The 20,739-nt window shown below is 39.2% G+C and overlaps 1 protein-coding gene across 1 annotated transcript in view; it reads left to right on the plus strand.

The window, feature by feature from the left end:
- The window catches only part of LOC134208372 (irregular chiasm C-roughest protein-like), a 62,327-nt gene extending 43,521 nt beyond the window's left edge, over positions 1–18,806 (plus strand). Inside the window, exon 9 of the mRNA XM_062684361.1 lies at positions 18,140–18,806. Within this exon, the coding sequence (XP_062540345.1) occupies positions 18,140–18,594 (455 nt within the window). The 3' untranslated portion in view covers positions 18,595–18,806. The remainder of the gene's footprint in view (positions 1–18,139) is intronic.
- The last annotated feature ends 1,933 nt before the right edge of the window (positions 18,807–20,739 follow it).

Consider the following 20,739-nt stretch of genomic DNA (forward strand, 5'->3'; position numbering starts at 1 on the left):
TTCAAAATGGAAGCCATGCAAAACTGTCATTTTTATTATTGCACGCAGGCTGCAGTAGAGCTGAAATAATAAAAATGACAGTTGTGCGTTGCTTCTCTATTGTTTTGACCTTGAAAACGCGAGTACATTTAGTTTTGGATTCCGTGAGGATTGTACTTAAGGCAAAATGAATAATAGAAGAATGATCACGAGAAAACAGTAAGTGCCAAGATAAATCCAAAACCAAACGAAATACTAATGGTGAAGAATCAATGATCAAAAGTGACAGAACAAGCAATTAAAGCCAGTGTACATCCGCAATATCTACATATGTACTGTATTTGGAGCCATTGAAGTACGAGGAACCAATCCCACAACACTCAACTTCAGCAGGTAAGTTTTTGGTGGACTATGGATTCAAGAAGTATAAGGAGATAACCAAATTTGAAAAGTTCCGGTTTAAATTGCAACTGGATGGTAGAATTGATCTGATCCAATCATCGAAAAATAATTTGGCCGCAAAACCTCGCAGTTTACACACTAAAAGTGTAAAACCAAACCACCTGCTTCGTTCCTAAACATCCGCTGGATTTTCACTATCCTGACGGTGAATGTGATAGTCCCCCATTCTGCGTCAACTGTAGACAAGATCCCGCATCGAACAGCAATATATGTTCAGAAATGGTGATGAGAAAGAAGATCGTAAGGGAAATGCAAACAAACCGGGTGCCATATGGTAAAGCTGAAAAGTTGTACCCAAGAACGCAAAATTGTTTCCATGATTGGTAGACAAATCAGACTTTAGCGAAGTAAACGCCGTGACTTCATCATAACACACACATTTCGGAACACGCTCAAAAGGATTGAAGAAGGGAGGAACGGCACATCACATAAATCGAGAAGTTTCTGTCAAGATTGAGGCAAAATGTCCTAAGCCTGCCAACCTCAACTAGGATAGGACTGGGTTCAATAATTGACCTTTTCCGTCAACAAATTTAATTCACTCAATCGATTCTTTATTTTATTCAACGTAAACTTTCCCAAAGAACCCATATTTTTCGACGCCTCTAAGTGTTGAAAATTTAAAACAAAAATCGAGGAAGTGCTGTTTTTCAAGATTGACCGATTTTGAACGAACATTGGTAATTTTTTTTAGTTCGGTTTTCACGTGCAGCCCTTTTTCGGCTTGTGTTTTCGATTTTTAATATATTAAGAGTCTTCAAAAAAGATGGGTTCTTCGGGAAAGTTGACCTTAAATAAGCCAAAGAATTGTCTGAGGCAGTAACACGAGATACAATGTTTGACGTGAAAGGTCAATTGAAATAAAGAGGAGATTGAGCCATAGGATCCAACAACCCAGCACAACATTTGAGACGGATGAGCTGGTCAGTAAGGAACTACAAACAGTAATTCAAAAAGGAAGACAAGACACGGAACCTTACAATATTTCAGAAAAAATAATAACTCTACACATGCATAACCTCCAACAATATTAAAGCAGCCTTGCTACAAGAAATTTGACTAAATGACAAGGAGCCTTTCTACTTCAAACATTACAAACTAATCTCCATCAGCCCGTATAGCACAGATCGAACTGATTTGGTTGCCCCAACCTTTCTGTGACCAGATTCGGTCACTTCAGTTTTCTCGAAGCAGTTGGTGTAATAATGTCGTGAAGTTTCGACCCCGTCTTTCTAATATCGGGCTACAAGAAAGACCTGAACGAAAATGTTATTATAGTAGCGGACTTCAATGCGCATCACTCTTCATGAAGCTGAAACTGTTAGAGACCCAAGGAGTGTAATTCAAGTCCTGGAAGAGGACCAGCAAAGCTCCAAGCTGCTGGTCTTGAGCCACGGCAGCTTCCGAGATGGGCACTCAAGGATTCTTTTTTTTTATTCTCCCTGGTCCTCAGGGTCGTTTTGATGTTTACTGTCTTGGTCTGTGGAGATAATTCAATACCAAATTTTCAAAACGACTTATCTGCTTTTTTAAACGAAGATTCAAACGTTGATTTGGCGATTATGATAGTACTGCTACGCAAATCAACCCCATCAACATGTAAGTGAAGGTTTCTGCTACTCGTTGATGCTGTTGGTTGGTATTGAATTCATGTTTGGTGGTTTCTTGAGGTGAAAAGGCGAATACCACAAAGTGGACTCAAACATCGGAGAACAATATTTTTTATTTTGGTTTAAACGAACAGCCGTGATTCGAAGGGCCATACAGATTTCAATGAAATAAATACCTTTTTTCACTTTTTATTTATAGACTATAGAAGAGGGGGTTAGAAATTGGGTGAGCCTACCGGTTTGTTGCGGCCGTTGCTGTTGATGAAGATCGAGATGCTGATGATCGCGGAATGCTAACGGCCTTTCACGACCAGACTTTCGCAAGCACATAAATAGAGTTTGTCGGTAGGGCCTAATGATGAAAGGCCATTGTTCCGTGGGCCCGGGGAGTGGTCCCAAAACGCCCACTTTCTTCTGGTCAGGATTCGAGTAAGCTGAGACCATAATGTTCCGGCAAGGTCTTTACGGAACGTCACGAAAACACATTCGCCACTTCTGATTACTAACTGCAGTTATTTTTTTGTTTTTCAACACACTAGCACGAAGTAATTTGTACATTTCGATCAAAGCAATCTTAGCTCGACTGGTACTAATTTTTCAAAATGGTGCCTTTTGCCAACCTTTGGCGTTGTGGTGTGCCCTACTTTGATCCATAGGGGAGGAGGTTCGGTTGTGGGCACCCTTTTGAATTTTGTCCATAACTTTGGTTCTAGCTGGTATTATGTCTATTTTTATACCAATGGAAAGCTAGACGTACAACCTTACTGCTAGAGAAGAAATTGGTTTGATTTCATCGATTTGAAACATTTTATTGTCAATTTAGCAAATTTGGAATTTTTAGATGTTTCAGTTTTGTGGTTCGGTTGTGGGCACCCTTGAAAATCCGGCTAATAATGAAGAATAAAAAATGAAATCCACCCAGTTTCAAAGAAATAGAGCAGAAATAGAAAAAGAAATAGAGCAGGAATGATGCCTTTCTCATGCATTGAAGAAGGTAACGAAAACAATCACTTGAGAAAGTTCAAAAATAGCACTTTCGGAAGTTGGATTTAACTTTTCCTATCGAATTGCATTCATTTATATACATATGCAGGCAAGATGTTTTTTTTTAATTCGCGTTTTTCTTCTCAATGATGGTCCCTATGAAAATAAATGATAATTTGCCAACAACTTCGGAAGACAATGTCTAAAAGGTCTAAAAGGTCAAACAATAAGACTGAATTCCCCGTCGAATGCAACTTGTTGCGTGTAAATCGGTCAACGCTCAGTTCCAAAAAGCGCATATATTGTAGATCCAGTTGAAAACCGAACTGAGCTCTGGCGGCAATCGCATTTTCTCCCATTTCCGGATGTCGCAACTGCATCGCGAGTAGTGCGCATCTATACCATAGCCGTGCGACATCATACGCACCACTTGCGATGCAGTTGCGACATTTAGAAATGGAAGAAAATGCGATTGTCGCGAGAGCTCAGTTCGGTTTTCAACTGGATCTACAATAAAATGGATAGATGCGCCTTAAAATCAAATACATAATAAAACTTATTATTACTATAAATTATGATTGAATAATTCGAAGAAACTGCATAAAAACAGCATAATAATGAGTTTGTTGATAACCTCACTGATATTGAACGATTTGTCAATAAAAGATGGTGCTAATAACCGAACCAATAAAGGTGCCCACAACCGAATTTAGCAGCGCTTCAGGAAAGTGATAAAAAAAATTTCGAGCGGAAAATTTGATCGCAATCGTTATTGAACAACAAAATAGACTAATTTTACCGTATGAATACGCATTAGAACTCACTTTTTCAATTCAATCACACCATTTTATGACACTTTGAAAAGGGTCAAACAAAATTTTCGTGTTGATCTTCATGTAGAAAAAAAACATGTTCGTAGTTCAAAGTAGAGGTGTCTATCTAGTTTGGTATTTTGCACAAAACATCGTGTTTCGATAGCAAATGAACGACAAATGTCAGAATAACGGCTCCACCCCACTACCCCGAATGCCAGTACCCCGAACGCCATTACCCCGAAGGCCACTACCCCGAATGGGACAGTACCCCGAAAACCATCACCCCGAATGGGACACTACCCCGAAATCCATTACCCCGAAAGGCAATTACCCCGAAAACGTTTGGAATCTGTAGTATTCTATTATTATGTTTAACACCAACAGATATCGCAAAATGGCAATCTTTGCAAAGAATAAAGAAAAAGATACTTAGATAAATGCATTACAAATTCTGTTTTACCAACAGTTTTGATATTTCTTCTAATACTTTAACTGTCATTCCTGTCATTATGACATGGGAGGATCGTAGTGCGCTGTGATTGAAGGCGGATGCAAAAAAAATGTCCCGTCACATTTAGCAGTTTTCTTTTACCTTTTACAAATTTCAAACTTGAAGCCTGAAGAAATTTCCGAATCCCAGTTGTCGAGTCCCGATCGAAGAGTTCAATTTGGCTTGAATGACCACTTGAAACATCAGAACAGATTTATTAAGAAACCAGGTCGCCGATTTCGAGGGGATACTATGACCAACAGTTCAAATACCGTGGTCTCCAATCAGCGAGGGATTGGACCGAATGATTTGGAAAGAGCTGGCTGGTGAATAGCAGGGATGTACCAGAACCCGAGTTTTTATCGATAGTATTTTTGACGGTCGGTAAGGTCTTCGAGGTCCAGGTATGTCCAATTTTGATTTTGTGAACAAAAATGTCTTATAATGTCAAATTATTTACTCATATTTCTATCAGAGGTACACATTTAATGTTGTTAACAGTTGCTATAGATCGCGGTAGTATCGAATATTTGCTCACAGTTATAGTTTTTTAAGTGTACCAGTTTGTCATCACGAATTTTAAATCTCCTTTAAAAAATTTATCCCATGACATTTGAAAAGTAACTCTGAAGTATCAAATATCGTAAACAATTTATTCGCTCGAAACTTTAATGATAATCTCAAAAAGTAATTTTCAAGTTTATTTTTAGTGACAATGTTGAAACCTTTTGGGGAACTTCAACAAATTGAAATGTTAACATTACTATTTTTTGAATCTCAAACCAAACTCTGGATCTGTGGCAACAAAATAAATTTTGTAATAATGTTTATCCAAATTGAGGCCAAATTTTGGTGTGTAATACATAAAATTATCTCAAATTCCTGAAACACTGATTGATAATGTGATCCAGACAATTGATCATTTGAGCCTTATAGGTTAAAGCATATATTTCAAGCACATTAGTTTACGCAAGAGCAAGAATCAATCCAGGATGATGGCGAGCTGCATACAACTACATACAAGATCAAACTTTTTTATTATTATTATTTTGTTAAGGTGAAATCAATACCTTTTTATAAGATAACTCAATAATCGGTAAAGTGCTTTGTGGCGTTTTGGCCCAACTTAATGTCTCAATTATCAGTAGGATTTCAGATATTAGATTGTAGATATAATGCCTGTCTACAAAAAAATGAATGATAACTACACGTGTTTGTTAAAAATAATTATAATCATTCAGTTCTCGAGTTATGAAAAACGGAGTTATACTTATATACCCGAAAAATTCAGTAGATAAATTTGTGTACACCTATATATGAAAAAATCAATTCCTGCTAAATGTAAAGTGACATTTGTCATCAATGAATAATTTGTTATGTATTATTGAAAAGTGAAAAGTAATTTCTTGTGCAGTCGTGTTTTTCCAGTAAGCAGAGCATCGGTCGGTCGTCGTATGTAGTTTTGCTTTGTGCGGAAAGCAAAACGATCGGCCGGTCACCGAGATTTTGTTCTGCATTGTGCAGGTGAGTAAATTAATCAGAAAGAGAAAATTTGTTTCTAGTTCAGTCGTGTTTCTCCAGTAAGCAGAGCATCGGCCGGTCGTCGAAATTTAGTTTTGCTTAGTGCGGAAAGCAAAACGATCAGCCGGTCACCGATATTTTGTTCTGCTTTGTGCGGGTGAGTAAATTAATCAGAAAGTGAAAATTTAGTTCGCGTCCAGTTGTGTAGTGCGGTCGATGTTTAAAATAATTAGCGTTTGTTCGATTGTTCTTGTTTTTAATCAAACTACACGCTATACACGGCAGTCCGTTTACCAAAACGAACCCTGCCACACTCCCTACCCCATGTATCCAACATCCCAGTGATTTCTCGTGGAAGTGCAGATGACTCGTCGGCTTCTATCAAAGCGAGTATCACGTCAACAATTTCCTACCTATTCCTTAATTGACCTGCATTCGGACACGGCCGGCGCTGGTATTGCTTATTTTTGGGTCACCAGTTTTTACACATTGAAGATGTTGTTAGTCCCAAACTTCATCTGTTGGTTCTCTGTGTAATTACAGCTGACCTGGCAATAACGGAGTAGCAACCGTGGGCGGTCAATCATGCTCATGCATGCTCATGCTCATGCTCATTCCTGTCATTATGACATGGAAAACTGCTATTCTACGAAATGGAGTAAAAGCACCTTTTTTAGTAGAACGCGTTTGCCCGGTATAAAGCAGACAGAGGAGATTGTGCCTTCTTTAAATGGACGCGTTTGCCCGGAATAGAACATACACAGGAAATAATGCATAATTTAAATGAACGCGTTTGCTCGCTATAAGGCACACAGAGGAAATAATGCCTTCTCTAAATGAATGCGTTTTCCCGGTATGAGGCGAACGGAGGAGATGATGCCTTCTTTAAATGAACGAGTTTGCCCGGAATAAGGCACACAGAGGAAATTCAGCATTATTTAAATGAACGCGTTTGCTAACTATAAGGAACACAAAGGAAATGATGCCTTCTCTAAATGAACGCGTTTGCCCGGTATAAGGCAGACAGAGGAGATGATGCCTTCTTTAAATGGACGCGTTTGCCCGGAATAAGGCAAACAGAGGAAATGATGCATTCTTTAAATGAACGCGTATGCTCGCTATAAGGCACAAAAAGGAAATAATGCCTTCTCTAAATGAAGGCGTTTGCCGGGTATAAGGCAGACAGAGGAGATAATACATTCTTTAAATGAACGTACTTATACCGGGATTATGGACATAGAGGAAATAATGCCTTTTTAAAAGTAACGCGTCTCCACGGTAGAAGGCGAACAGAGATGATGCCTTTTACTCACTCACTCTTATTCACTCACTCATTCTTATACACTCACTTACCTTTATAAACTCACTCACTCTCACTCACTCACTCACTTTTACTCACTCATACATGCTCTATTACTCATTCACTCACTCTTACCCACTCATTAACTCTTACTCGCTCACTCTTACTCACTCATGCAGCCACTCGTCGATTCTGAGATTTAGACCACGCTTCATCCAGAATCCGTTGCTTTTACTACAGCCTTGCTTCAATCTAGTTGCCCTTGTAGCCATGCTGATGTGGTCCGCAAAAGCCTCCAACTCTCTGCATTGTGCATGAGAATGTGCTGTCTAATCTTTCCATACCCTGCAGGACTCTTGAAGGGTGCCATATGAAGTCGAACGGGACCTTACGGGGTGAGAATACTTAGTACTATACTGTATTGAAACAGTCCCGGTTCCAATTAATGTTCATTTATATGAATAATCTTTTATTGAGTAACATTTTTTTCATTGAAATGAAGTATAAACTTGAAATAATGACTAATTCGGGGTACTGGCTTATTCGGGGTAGTGTCCCATTATGGGTAATGGCATTCGGGGTAGTGACTTATTCGGGGTTGTGGCGTTCGGGGTAGTGGCCTTCGGGGTAATGGAATTATGGGTAATGGAATTATGGGTAGTGTCGTAGAGTCCAGAATAACAGTATCTGCTTTCTGTCAAAAGATATGTGGAGGTGCCCACAACCGAACCACCTCACCTCCCCTACTTTTAAAACGATTTTGCTGTCTAGGAAATTGTCTAGACTTCCGTGGGCATAAAAGTAGCATCCTGTTAGCCTCATGATATACAAATGCAAAAATAGTTACAGGTCGGACTCGATTATCCGGAGACTCGATTATCCGGGGACTCGATTATCCGGGGTTCGATTATCCGGAATTTTAGACTCGATTATCCGGAGTTTTTTTTCCAGCGATTTTTTTCAATTTTATATTTCAATATTATTATTCAATATTGTGATTATTATAACAAATGTGACGTTTCTAGGTGGAGGGAGGGGGGTCGAAAAAAGGGTAATTTGCGTAATAAAATTTGATTATAGACTTGTATTTCAAATTCAAGAATATATTGATGTTTTGTTCATACATATTATGATTATTTGAAAAAACATGGACACATTTGAAAAAGGAAGGACTGATTTAAAGGGCTGTTTTATATATATGTAATCCTAATTACAGGTACAGGTCGGACACGATTATCCGGGGCTTGATCTTCCGGCATTTTAAACTCGATTATCCGGAGTATTTTTTTTCGCAATTATTTTAAAAATAAATGTTTTTAATCCCATGTTATAATATACAATATAATCATTTAAACAATATTGAACGTATCTAGGAAGAGGCGGGCTGATTAAAGGGTTTTTTGTTCATTGAAACTCGATTATTTACAGTTCACATTATATATATTCATGAATTCAAATGAAAAGTTGATGTTATTAAATATAATATACATAATATAGGAACTTGAATATACTAGGTACAGAAGGGGCTGAAATAGAGAGTGTTCCATTTATTCATTCCTGGTTCCGTGAATTAATTATTTTCTCTAAAATATTTCCACGTACTTCTCGCAGCAAGTACTGTCTCTCCAATGAAAGCCCGTTTTCCTCTGCCCAAGCAATTACTTGATCGATTCCTGATAAAGCTGTTTTATTTGAAACACTGTTTTCAGCTTCGTCGTCCAGATCAATTTGGTGTGGTGTTGATATATTTGTTTGCTCGATAGTTGAAAAAGTGTTTTCGCCATCGTAGAATGATGTGTTTGGGTGCATAACGATGTTCACTATATCATCGTCGTTCAAAACGTCAAACTCCACGTCCTCTTCATTTATGGTAATGTCCTGGTCCGCCAATTTCTGTTGAATCGAAAGTAAGCGTTTCCGTACAACCGACAACTGGATGTCATCTTCATCATCGAATTCAGGTTCTCTATACAACATTTTCCATGATTTGGTAATGGACTCAGCCGGTACATCGTCCCAACCCTCGGATACCCAAAACATGGCATCCTTGATGTTGATTTTCTTCACCATGTCGTCAAATTCCCCTTGGCGCCCAAGAAGCTCACGCATAAGCTTTTGCTTGTAGTTGCACTTTACCATCTGGATTATGTTCTGGTCCATTGGCTGTAACAAGGCTGTTGTATTTGGTGGTAGGAAGATCGTAGAGAAAGCTCCATCTGCAGTTCTAAGCTCGTCAGCGCTGCAATGGGCGGAACAGTTGTCCAACACTAAGACGGCTCTCGCCGGTAGCTTAGCTGCTTTCAAAAATGCCGTGACCTTAGTAACAAATTCGTTGGAAAACCACACCTTGAATAACTGCCGGGTCATCCAGGCATTTTTTGACGAAACATAGTATACGGGCAGCTCATGGATGTTCTTCAATGCTCTTGGTCGTGTAGACTTTCCAATCATCATTAGAGGAAGTTTGAACGAGCCATCGACATTTGCGCAAGGCATACACGTCACACGCTCCTTGTTCCCCTTCCTTCATGGAGCTGATGATTCGTCCATCGTGACAAATGTTGACGAAGGAGTACACTTGAAATAAAGTCCACTCTCGTCCGCGTTGAAAATTTGGCTGGGAGATAGATGCCGAACGAACGCTGCAAAATGTTCAAAGTATGTATCAACTACAGCAGCATTGTTGGAGAGTTTCTCTCCAATTATTTTCAGGAACCTGATGTTGTGTCGCTTGATGAAATTAACGATGTATCCACGGCTCCCTTTGAACTCCCCATCTTTGTACACCCAACCGGTGGTTGTTAGATTTTCTATAACAATTTTGTATAAGAATCTACCAAAACCTGTATTAGAACTGGGCATATGCGAAATTGCTAGATTCTTATACAAATATTGTATAAGAATCTAACAATTTTGTAAGCTTTTCTTACATTTTTTGTATAAAAATCTAACAATTTCGCATATGCCCAGATCTTATACAGGTTTTGGTAGATTCTTATACATAATTGTTAGAAAATCTAACAACCGCCGGTTGGGTGTACAACTTTTCGTACAGCTTTCTTGCCTGAACCGTTATTAAATCCTGGCTTACAGGGATATGGCATTCACGTTTCTGAAGAAACCAAATGTACAAGGCTTCGTCGAGAAGAGGATATTTAGCCCTTTTGAACGTTTTCCGTTTGTCTGTAGTTTATGAATTCATATGAGAACATGCACATTGCTTAAATTTCAAAAAGCTCACCCATCCGAAGTTGACGCTGTGCGATTTGCTCGATAATTTTCACTTTGTTTTTCTTCAGGTCGAATTTTTTAGAATTTGAATGGTCAAAAAATAACACACAACTCGCACTGACAACAAATTGCACAGAATGAAACAACCTGCACCACCTATACTTGACTTAACAAATGTCACGTCGCATCAGAGCCAGAGGGTTCATTCGTTGAATGACAGATGTAACGCATTAAGCGTTACTTTTTTATTCATATCACTAAGAACAATAGCTAAACCTGTTTATATAAAGTTAACGCAGCAGATCAAGTGTAGGTAATGTTTCAACTGCCCTACAATTAATTACCTTTTTTTACTCAAAAACCCCCATTTTCCCTAAACATAAATTATGGCTACACCCTTGTCATACAAATGAAATAAAAAGTTATATAAATGTTATGTTTTGATTGCATATTTGTTTTTTTTTGTGATTCGATTATCCGGAGTGAAAAAAAAATCGATACTCCGGATAATCGAGTCCGACCTGTATTTGACTTTGGAACCTCGCAGTTAATAACTGTGGAAGTGCTTAATGAACACCAAGCTGCGAGGAGGCAATATCCCAGTGGGGGATGTAATGCCAATGAAGAATACATAATATTATAAGGATTGACATGAGAGGACCAAACGTCAATCTAGCAAATACGCATGCGTACCTAAAGTACGGTGGCAGCGAGGACTATGTCCAAGGGCTTGACGATCCATCCCCAGGCCATCTGCGAGTTGTGGGCTTGCCTAGGATGTGGTGGGGTTCGACAGTAGGCCCTGTTAAACTCCTATAAAAAGCTGCATGTATCCGCAAGTAGGCCCCACCATTGGCGGAACTAAGGGAAAATTCTAGTGGGGGGCTAAAATGTTTATTAATTTTTCTATTCGGTTGAGAGTCAAGCTACTGTTTTCGCTCGATGCTCGACCCATCTGTTTTCATGTTGGCCTACCAGACAAACATTGACGTACCTACCTAGAACACACCGAATGACGACTTGAAATGATGATCCTCGATGCTCAGTCCTAATATCGAGATGCCATGAGATTCCCAAAAACCTTAAAACGTTTAGAAAACCATAGAAAACTTAGCAAGGCAAAATGGGCCTTTTTAAATTCACCCGAAAGCTTTTTCTCAAGTTTTTTCTCATTTTAATATTAGTTACCTCTTCTTAGAATATAATAGGTTTTGCCGAAAATTTCTAGAATATCAAGAAACCTAGCGATTTTATTGGAAATTCAAAATTTGCGAGAATTGGTTGCATTACATAATACTTTAAACATTTTGCCAGACAGAAATGCTTTCGAAATGTCTGGATTGGATACATGCATAAGATACTTTGAATGGTTGTATCACATTTTCAAAATGATTCCTTCGATAATCCTGCATCTTTCAGGATTATGTTAGAAAGCTAGACATCATACGTTTGGTTTACTAAAAATTATTTACAAAAACCCGAAAAAAAACTTTAAAATCTTAAAGAATTGATCGTTTGCTAAAAAAATCCATTGAAAAAAATCTGGATTTATTGAAAATTATGCGGTTACCTAAACAATTTGTTCAAACTTTTATGTTGTCGCTATATCAAAACTATACAGAAAATGCAGCATTTTACTTAAATTTCTTTATTCAATTAATCTCACAAATTGTACTTGTTCTTTCAGTCCTGTAACTTCTATTAGATACCCAATCATCATTGAAACAGTGTATAATCACTGCTTGTTCATACTCCAACTTCCTTAAGCAAAGTTATCTGGATCTGAGAATCAAGGAATCATAATATCATTTGCGTTTAGCATTTCTATCGCAAGCTATAACAATTCGAGGTTAAGGCGTAGTTTTTTTTTGTGTAAACAAACATTATTATATTGATTCCGTAGAATATGAATGTTTTTTAATACAAATAAACTGTCAGACTAATTTACCGCAAATCGTTACGGAGCCGAAATCATGTTTTTCAATACAGTTTAAAAAAAATGTTTATCTAAAAAACTAATTCCCTTATCTGGACGTGGATTTTGTCTGATAACAACATACCATGGATTTCGAAAAAAAAAATCTTGTTCTAACCAGATTTTCCAAATATCAAAGTAATTTTGAATATTCCGAAATTCGAAAACTTAGTAAAGTAGTTTTAACATGCTGTAGTTTTTCGAAGAGAGAGATGATGAAAAGAATTCATTATCTGCAGTTACGCCCATGATCGTAGAGCCAGCGCCGTAGCGTGCGGTTAACCAGGTTGGCCACCGCCAAGGGCGCCAGCCTTTAGGAGGCGTCAAAATCAAGAATCGCCCTATGAGAAGAAAACAATTGTATGAATTAAAGGGCCAAAAGTAAGAAAACGGTTTAGTCCACAGATCTAAAGAAGAGATATTTTGAGTAATGTAGAGCAAACAAAAATATTTCATTAATTCCACTTCCACCCACATGTCATATGAAGTGAATTTTAAAGTTTTAACATCTATTCTGTTTTTTTTTTCGAGGACTTCCAAAAACGATTACAAGAACTGTATCACACACACAAAACGCGACGCAAGACTGGACACAACACTTATCGTTCTTACAAACGAAAAAGGATTTTTTTTAAATTTACCTTTTTGTCGACCGGTTTCGGGCTCGATGTTGCCTATCTACAGGACGTGGTCCAACTGGTTACAAATGGGGACGATTACACTTTTGTACTTGGCACAGTACACGTCAAAAAGAGATGGCATTCACATTATTTTTTGTTTCGTCAAGTTGAAAAGGGATGATGATATTGGCGCTTCATCTTCGTTCATTAGCGGCCGTTCAGCGATGGCAATGTACAAGGACTCCCAGGCGTTAAGTTGAGAATACTTTCGAACGCATTTTATTAGCTTGGCTTGCTTCCAATCTATAGTGTGGTTCTGGTCACTAGTGTGTGCTGCCACGCTCGAGTCATGGAACCTTCTCGTTGTCAACTGCGTTCTTATGTTCTTTTAAACGAACCTTCATATCGGGCACATTTGACTTTTCGACTTTTTGGACCCCAAAGCCGTTGAATATTAGATTCTTCTTCTTCTTCTTATTGGCATTACATCCCCACACTGGGACAGAGCCGCCTCGCAGCTTAGTGTTCATTAAGCACTTCCACAGTTATTAACTGCGAGGTTTCTAAGCCAGGTTACCATTTTTGCATTCGTATATCATGTGGCTAGCACGATGATACTTTTATGCCCAGGGAAGTCGAGACAATTTCCAATCCGAAAATTGCCTAGACCGGCACCGGGAATCGAACCCAGCCACCCTCAGCATGGTCTTGCTTTATAGCCGCGCGTCTTACCGCACGGCCAAGGAGGGCCCTCAATTATTAGATTAGCACTGATAATTAGAATTTGGCTTCATCATTGGGACCAATAAAAGTTAGAAAGCTTAAAACGAGGATACGTATTTGAACCGGTGGTACTCATCTGACAATTTTGCCAAATAGAATCATCTAAAAAGATCGAAGCGAAGGATTTCTTCAACAAAATATTTATTTTGTCAAATTGTTGGTTGGTCTTAGATGATTGGAAAAGAATGTGCCCTGCTGCTACCGATAGCAACTCCGAACATCAACCTACTCACTTGAAACCTGAATTTCATTAATCCAACTATTTCCAGAGACCAGTAGTGCCTCCTTAATCCAAATCGACTAAGGCAATAGCGATTCCGTTCATCGATCTTTTCACTTCACAGCTTGAATTCATTGAACCAACTAACCCATTCTAGGGACGGGTAACTGGGTTATTGTGGTTTCTTTCATCGACTCATGTCAGAGTAGGATTGTTTTGACGCAACGAAGTCCAGTAATATTCCTTCAAACCAGCGACTGGCTTTGGATTTTTCTTTATCTTAATAGGTTCATTGGCGGTTCCGGTTCCACAGGGTTTTGATCCGACTAGGTCTGATATCGACTCTCATTATCAATCATCATGCATCGACCATCTTTCATCACTTCAGAATTGGATTTTATAGGCCCAACTAGGTCCAATAGTGGTTCATAACTTCCGATAGGCCTAAAGATCCAGAGTTGGTTTTTTTTTCTTAGCCGGAATTAGTCGAGTCCGTTAGCGATTCATCGATGCATTTCCTAATCGAGTTCTCTTTCTTTAAATTTACGTATGGTTTTTAAATCTTTGAGAAATTTGTAAAAATATCCAATATTTTTTAGGAATTTTAAGTTATTAGCAATTGTTACAATCGATACAAATATAAAATAATAATCAATTTTTTTGTCAATGAAGGGCGCCCAACAATTGTCTAGCCAAGGGCGCTGAGAGTCCATGCTACGGCTCTGCGTAGAGCTATATATGTGCAATACTTTCTAGGGTGAGGCTAGTTTGATTCTAGGTGGGGCTATAGCCCCCCTTAGCCCCCCTGTAGTTACGCCAATGCGGCCTCACCAAAGCGACCGTGTGCCGCTCAAAGCGCACAAGCCCAAGTCCTGGTGTTGGGTGGGACGCTAAACAGCCCTGACACGACGGCCCTCCGACGAGACAGGATGTTTGTGCAGGCAAATGAGCCGCCTGGAAAACCAATAAATAAGAACAATATAAGAGAGAATGCGACTCGATACAATCGGCAAAGACCTAGGCGACGAATAAAGGATCACGATTGGAAGTTTCGAACATGGAACAGCAAGTCGCTAGGTTTCGCAAGTTGCGACAGGGTGATCTATGATGAATTACATCCCCGCAACTTCGACGTCGTAGCGCTGCAGGAAATCTGTTGGACTTGACAGAAAGTGTGGAAAAGCGGGCATCGAGCGGCTACCTTCTACCAAAGCAGCGGCACCACCAACGAGCTGGGAACCGGCTTCATAGTGCTGGGTAAGATGCTCCAACGCGTGATTGGGTGGCAGCCAATCAACGCAAGGATGTGCAAGCTGAGGATCAAAGGCCGTTTCTTCAACTATAGCATCATCAACGTGCACTGTTCACGACGAGAAGAAGCGTTCTATTCACAGCTAGAGCAGACATACGATGGATGCCCACTGAGGGACGTCAAAATCGTCATAGGCGACATAACTAAATAATAAACTTTAGAAGAATAAACTTTTTAGTCTCCCGCGGAATGGTAGTCCGAAACACTTTCTTACCCCACGAGAATATCCACAAGGCCACATGGAAATCACCTCATCAAGAAACGGAAAACCAAATCGACCACATTCTAATGGGCGGTAAATTCTTCTTCGACATCACGAACGTGCGCACTCAAAACTCTTGACGGTGTACAACACGCTTCGGAGTCATCGACGACGATTAGAGGATGTTTTTTACAAAGAGTAATGCATTAGGCACTGACCCAGCACACGCTTAGTAGTTGCCAAGCTACCACATGGCAGTGTACCGGAGTGTGGAACTCTCACCCCCTAAACCCTCCTTGGGCTCCAACCATAATTCCCCCCAGGGACAGCTTTCCAGCATTACTTCTAGAGGATATGCCGTACTTAATTTTTTTTTTTGGAAAAGATGTTTAATTTTGATACACATAGTTAAGTTTGCCATTTGAAAGTGTTTTTATGAGATATTGCGAAAAAAGAGAAACGATGATACCCTGCAGTATCACACACCTCAGCTGATCGGACGGTCGGAGGCAAGCGAGCCTCTATTGTCGTTGTAGAGGCAAACCCGTCTTTACGACAAATAGAAGCACATGTTTGTGATTCAAACGCAACCGACTGTTGATCAATTCTGATACACATAGTTGGGTAGAGAGAAAAGGGTGTGAAATGTTGCCAAAGCAGATTCGATGGATACGGGAAATTGACTGATATTCCATCGTAATTAGCTGGTTATGGAACAACTTTTCGCATAGGCAGCTGTTGTATAATTGGTAATACGTCCGTGTACTTAATGGAATAGTGTTGGTTCGAGTCCCACCGGCAGCTGAATCTTGTAGGATGTAGGATCTAAGGTCCGTTTCGGAAAATTTATGAGCTGACGATTATTTTGGGTATATAAACATGTGAATTCGGCTGAGAAATACCTAAAAACAGTGAAATCAATTATAATACACATTTTATTACATTCATAATCGTACAACTCGTGCTGAAAAAACATATTTTTGCACTTGTTATAAAACATGTCCACAGCACCCTCAGTGTAAGCCTCTAGCCTTCTCATAGAGATTAAGTTGAACAAATCAGTTTCCAAAAACTAGCACTTGTTCTTGAAGCTTTAATTTTTGCTCATTTGTCTCCTACGTCTCCGTACACTAAGGCGTAGTCCTACGTCAGAACAATTGTTTAATTACCACTCCATTTGTAAAAGAGTTGGACTTTGTTTTGCGCAATGAATCAACTTCGAAAAAGTAGTTAACTGGAGAAGCCTTGAAAGATTCCCTCGACTGGACCAACAAAAATCGTACTTTCGTGGAACTATTTTTCATTGATTATTTCAAAACGTTCTACGGTGGAACAAGTTTTATACTGCTCGTCCAGCTATGATGATTTCATCCACTATATGATATTCCAAATCTTCATCAGGATAACCTCTCGTAGCCTATTTTCTCACTGATGCCTGCAAACTTGAAGCGAATTACTTCACCGAAACAAAAACTATTATTTTAAAACTGAAAAATTTACAATTTCCCGGTCTCTGATCGTTTGAGTTTCCTTCCAGGATATCCCCAGGAGGAATGTCTGCACGGAAGAGAACGAAAGAGAAACATCCGAACTTTGCACACCAGGACAGTTTTAATAGATTTCTGTTTACTTAAACTTTATCACATTGCACTGCAAAAGCTGGTTCATAGTTGTACCGCCACCGTACCCCAATCAGCCCTCAGCCGTGGTTTCTCGACGAAGAAAGACGCTACACCGTGAGGTGGTGCGGCGGCAAGACGTGAACCTGCCGAGCTGCTGCTTCTGCTAGTGATTGCAGTGGAACAAAACGGATGAAAGTTTCTCGGCAGTTGAACCATTGCCGACCCAATACATCTGAGGGAGACCGCTTGCCCAGGGGAAACTTCAAGTGAAATGCTCAATGCAGTGATGAAAGTTTACTATTTCGAAAGGAGTTATTGCATTTCAGGTTATTTATCACAAAACGAGGGAAGCTCTGAAAATATGCTGAAAACGAAGGAGTGTGTGAAAAAGGCATGTTCGAATTGAAACACAATATAAGATTAAATGGAAATCTTGTTATCTATGTTTCGTTTCATGCAGGTTTGACATCTAACACGTAAAAACAGAAGATGGAGTGTTTCATTGAGATATTAGGAGTTGCACCAAAACTGTTCTGGTTTTCAATCACAAATTATGAGATGCTATTAATAGCAAATGTACATAAGCGATATTTTAATTTTTATCATGCGTTACAACAAATTCCATAATCGTTGCTCCTTTTGAAATAAGTTCTAAAATTGTAGCAGCACCTTAGGTTACTGATTAAATAAAAGCTGTTGCAATTCATCTTATCATAAATAGAAGAAGTGAGAATAAAATGCTATTTTTCTAATTTTAATAACTGGCGTTATTGGTGGTGTGTTGCTTTATTTTTTATTTCGTTTCCAGATAAATTTGTTTCAGTAGGATACAAACTGGAACAGTTCCATCACGATTATGTGAACATTTTGTATGCGGTTTTAGATACCTGCCACAATGTACCATGCGTCTACATAATCGAATCAATTAAAATATTATATCTTTGATTTTTCTTTAAAATGTAGCAGTTTTCCCAGAACTAATCACACTTTTTTTTGATAATTCCAATTCTCAGAACAACCAATCCTACAAGGACATCTAACGATTGACCACCGAACGAGTGGTTCCTACGGCAACCCTTTCACACGGGGGTCGGCGTACAGTTCGTCACACATTCCACCAGCTACTGCCAACCCGGCAGCAACACCGGCACCTCCACCGTACAACCCCGCAGCACGATCAACACTCGGTTTCAGTAACTCAGGTGCAGCAACCATAGCTTCATACGGTTCCGGTTCCAGCCCCGGGACTACCGGAGCAGGCTCGACCAGCCCAAGCTCGGTACAATCATGTTCATTGTCCCTGTCGCACAGTTCGCAGCAATCGCAACAACAGCAGCAGCAGCCAGTACCAGCTGGCAATAGTGCCGGCAGTAACCCACAGCAACCCGGCAGCCCATCCGCCGGTCAATTCATTCTGCCCAGCACTGGAACCATCAAGCAGCAAGGCGCTAATGCAACGCACGTATGAATCTCTTCTTGTGGTGGATGAGCGTCAAATATGTAACACTGCAATGCTTATCGACAAAGTACCTATATATTATGAATGTTAACTGTCCCGTCAATTCAAACGCCCTACTAAAGCAATCAATTCTTCTCATTATCACAAAAGGTGGCTGAGCATTGGGGTTCATCAGAATAAACAACAGTAGAATTTAATTTGAAATTCGGATTTGTGATTGACAAGAAATCATTCTTATTGTCAGAAACGTTATAAGGAACTTCTTATTATTTCTATTATTTCAAAACCACTCCTCGTTTAAGACTTCACTATAAAAAAATGATGTATGATCACACCTTATGATCGGTGAATCGTTGCAACGTGATAGGGATCTTACATTTTTAGGACTGTTTCATCCGCAGCCAACTTAAAGTTTACTGGATTTATTTTGCACTATTTTGGACTTTACTTGGATTTTCTCTGGAGGTTTTAAAACGGTATTAGTCCTTATTAGTTCCAGTTTTTGTTTATTGAAAGCAATAATTACATCTAATAAGCAAAACCCTGAATATTTCGTACGATTATTAGAAGGTTTTAGGATTTTTGTCGTTCAGCAAGTGACTTTGATAGACCGTTGAATCACCCCATAAAATGGATGTTTTGTTTCATTGTCTCCGAGGTGGGAGGATTTCTACTACCATCGGCTCTACACAGCTCTACAAAGCAATTGATGGATATACTATGCCCAGTAGAAAATGTTTTCTACCAGAAATAATTCTGGAGATCTGAACCAAAAATTTATCGCCACACCATAAATTGGCAACCCTCCGACGGTGGAGTAGGACGGTAACAAACTTGGAACTTCCTTATGTAATTGAATTTAAGGGAAAATATTCAATATTGTGGCACACGTGTCTAATAGTGCCCCATTTGAGCACCGCCAGTGATCGCACGTTTTTGAAACAACACTGCTGGCGGTGATCGTTGGAAGATTGATCCATCGCTACCAGAACTGATCCACGAGCTGTCTGACCATGCTCCAGTTCGAATGATTTTCGTTGGCTCCATCAACTTCATTGGAGTTTGTTCTCGACCCACACTCTGAGAGTTTGTTCCATTACCCAATTGAGTTTCAATAAGCGATCTACGACTTTCTCAATGAAGCAAGTGACTAAGGCTTAAAAATCCAGCCCGACGGTGCTGGGTCAATAGGCCGAAGGCTGTTAGACCGAAAGCCATGAGGCCGAATTATCATCAACAGAACGGTTATTGGGTCGAGAAGTGAGAAGTTAGAAATTGAAAGTGAGAAATGCGTAGTGAAAAGTGAGAAGTGGAAAGTGAGAAGTGAAAAGGAAGAAATAAGATGTGAGAAGTGAAACGTGAGAAATGAGAATGGAGAGTGTGTTATGAAAAGCGAGAAGGAAGAAGGAAAAAGATCGAAAGAATTAAGAAGGAAGAAGATAAAAGAAGCAAGAAGAAAGAAGGGAGAAATGAAAGCGAGAGCACAAAATGAAAAAAGTGGAAGGAAGAAAAAATAAGAACTATGGAGGAAGAAATAGGAAGTAGGTAGAAAGAATAAAGAAGAAGGGATAAATAAGAAGAAAAAGAAAGAATGAAGGAAGAATGAAAAGAATGAAAGGAGAAGTAAGATGTAAAAAAAGTAAGAAAAAGAAAACGAAAAAGAATTAAGTGAAATAAAAGAAAGAAGCAGAAAGAAAATAGGAGGAAGAGAAAATAAAAATGGAAAACCGAAGGAAGAAGTTAGAATAAAAAAGGAACAAAGAAGTAAAAAGAAAAAAATAGGTAGAAAAAGGAAGAAATGAGGAACAAAGAATGAAGAAGAAGGAGGAAAGATGAGTGAAGAAGGAAGAAGGAAAAAGTAATAATGAAGGTACTCCTTCAAGAGGAAGAAAGAAGAAAGAAAAAAAGAGTGAAAGAAGAATGAAGTAGTATGAAGGAAGAAACAACAAAGAAGAATTAAACGGAAAAGCTGACTTCTAATTTCATATTATTCATTTCTCATTTTTTTACTTCTCATTCGGCCTCATGACCTTACGGTCTGACGACCTTTGGCTTAATGGCCAGATACCGTAGGGGAGACCGGGGTAGGTTGGCCGAGTATTGCTTTCAGAATGCCTGTACTCATTCTGGATAAACTTTTAGCAAATATAGTCT

This window comes from Armigeres subalbatus, chromosome 1 (assembly GCF_024139115.2).
Source record: "Armigeres subalbatus isolate Guangzhou_Male chromosome 1, GZ_Asu_2, whole genome shotgun sequence".
In the NCBI taxonomy this organism is placed as follows: domain Eukaryota; kingdom Metazoa; phylum Arthropoda; class Insecta; order Diptera; family Culicidae; genus Armigeres; species Armigeres subalbatus.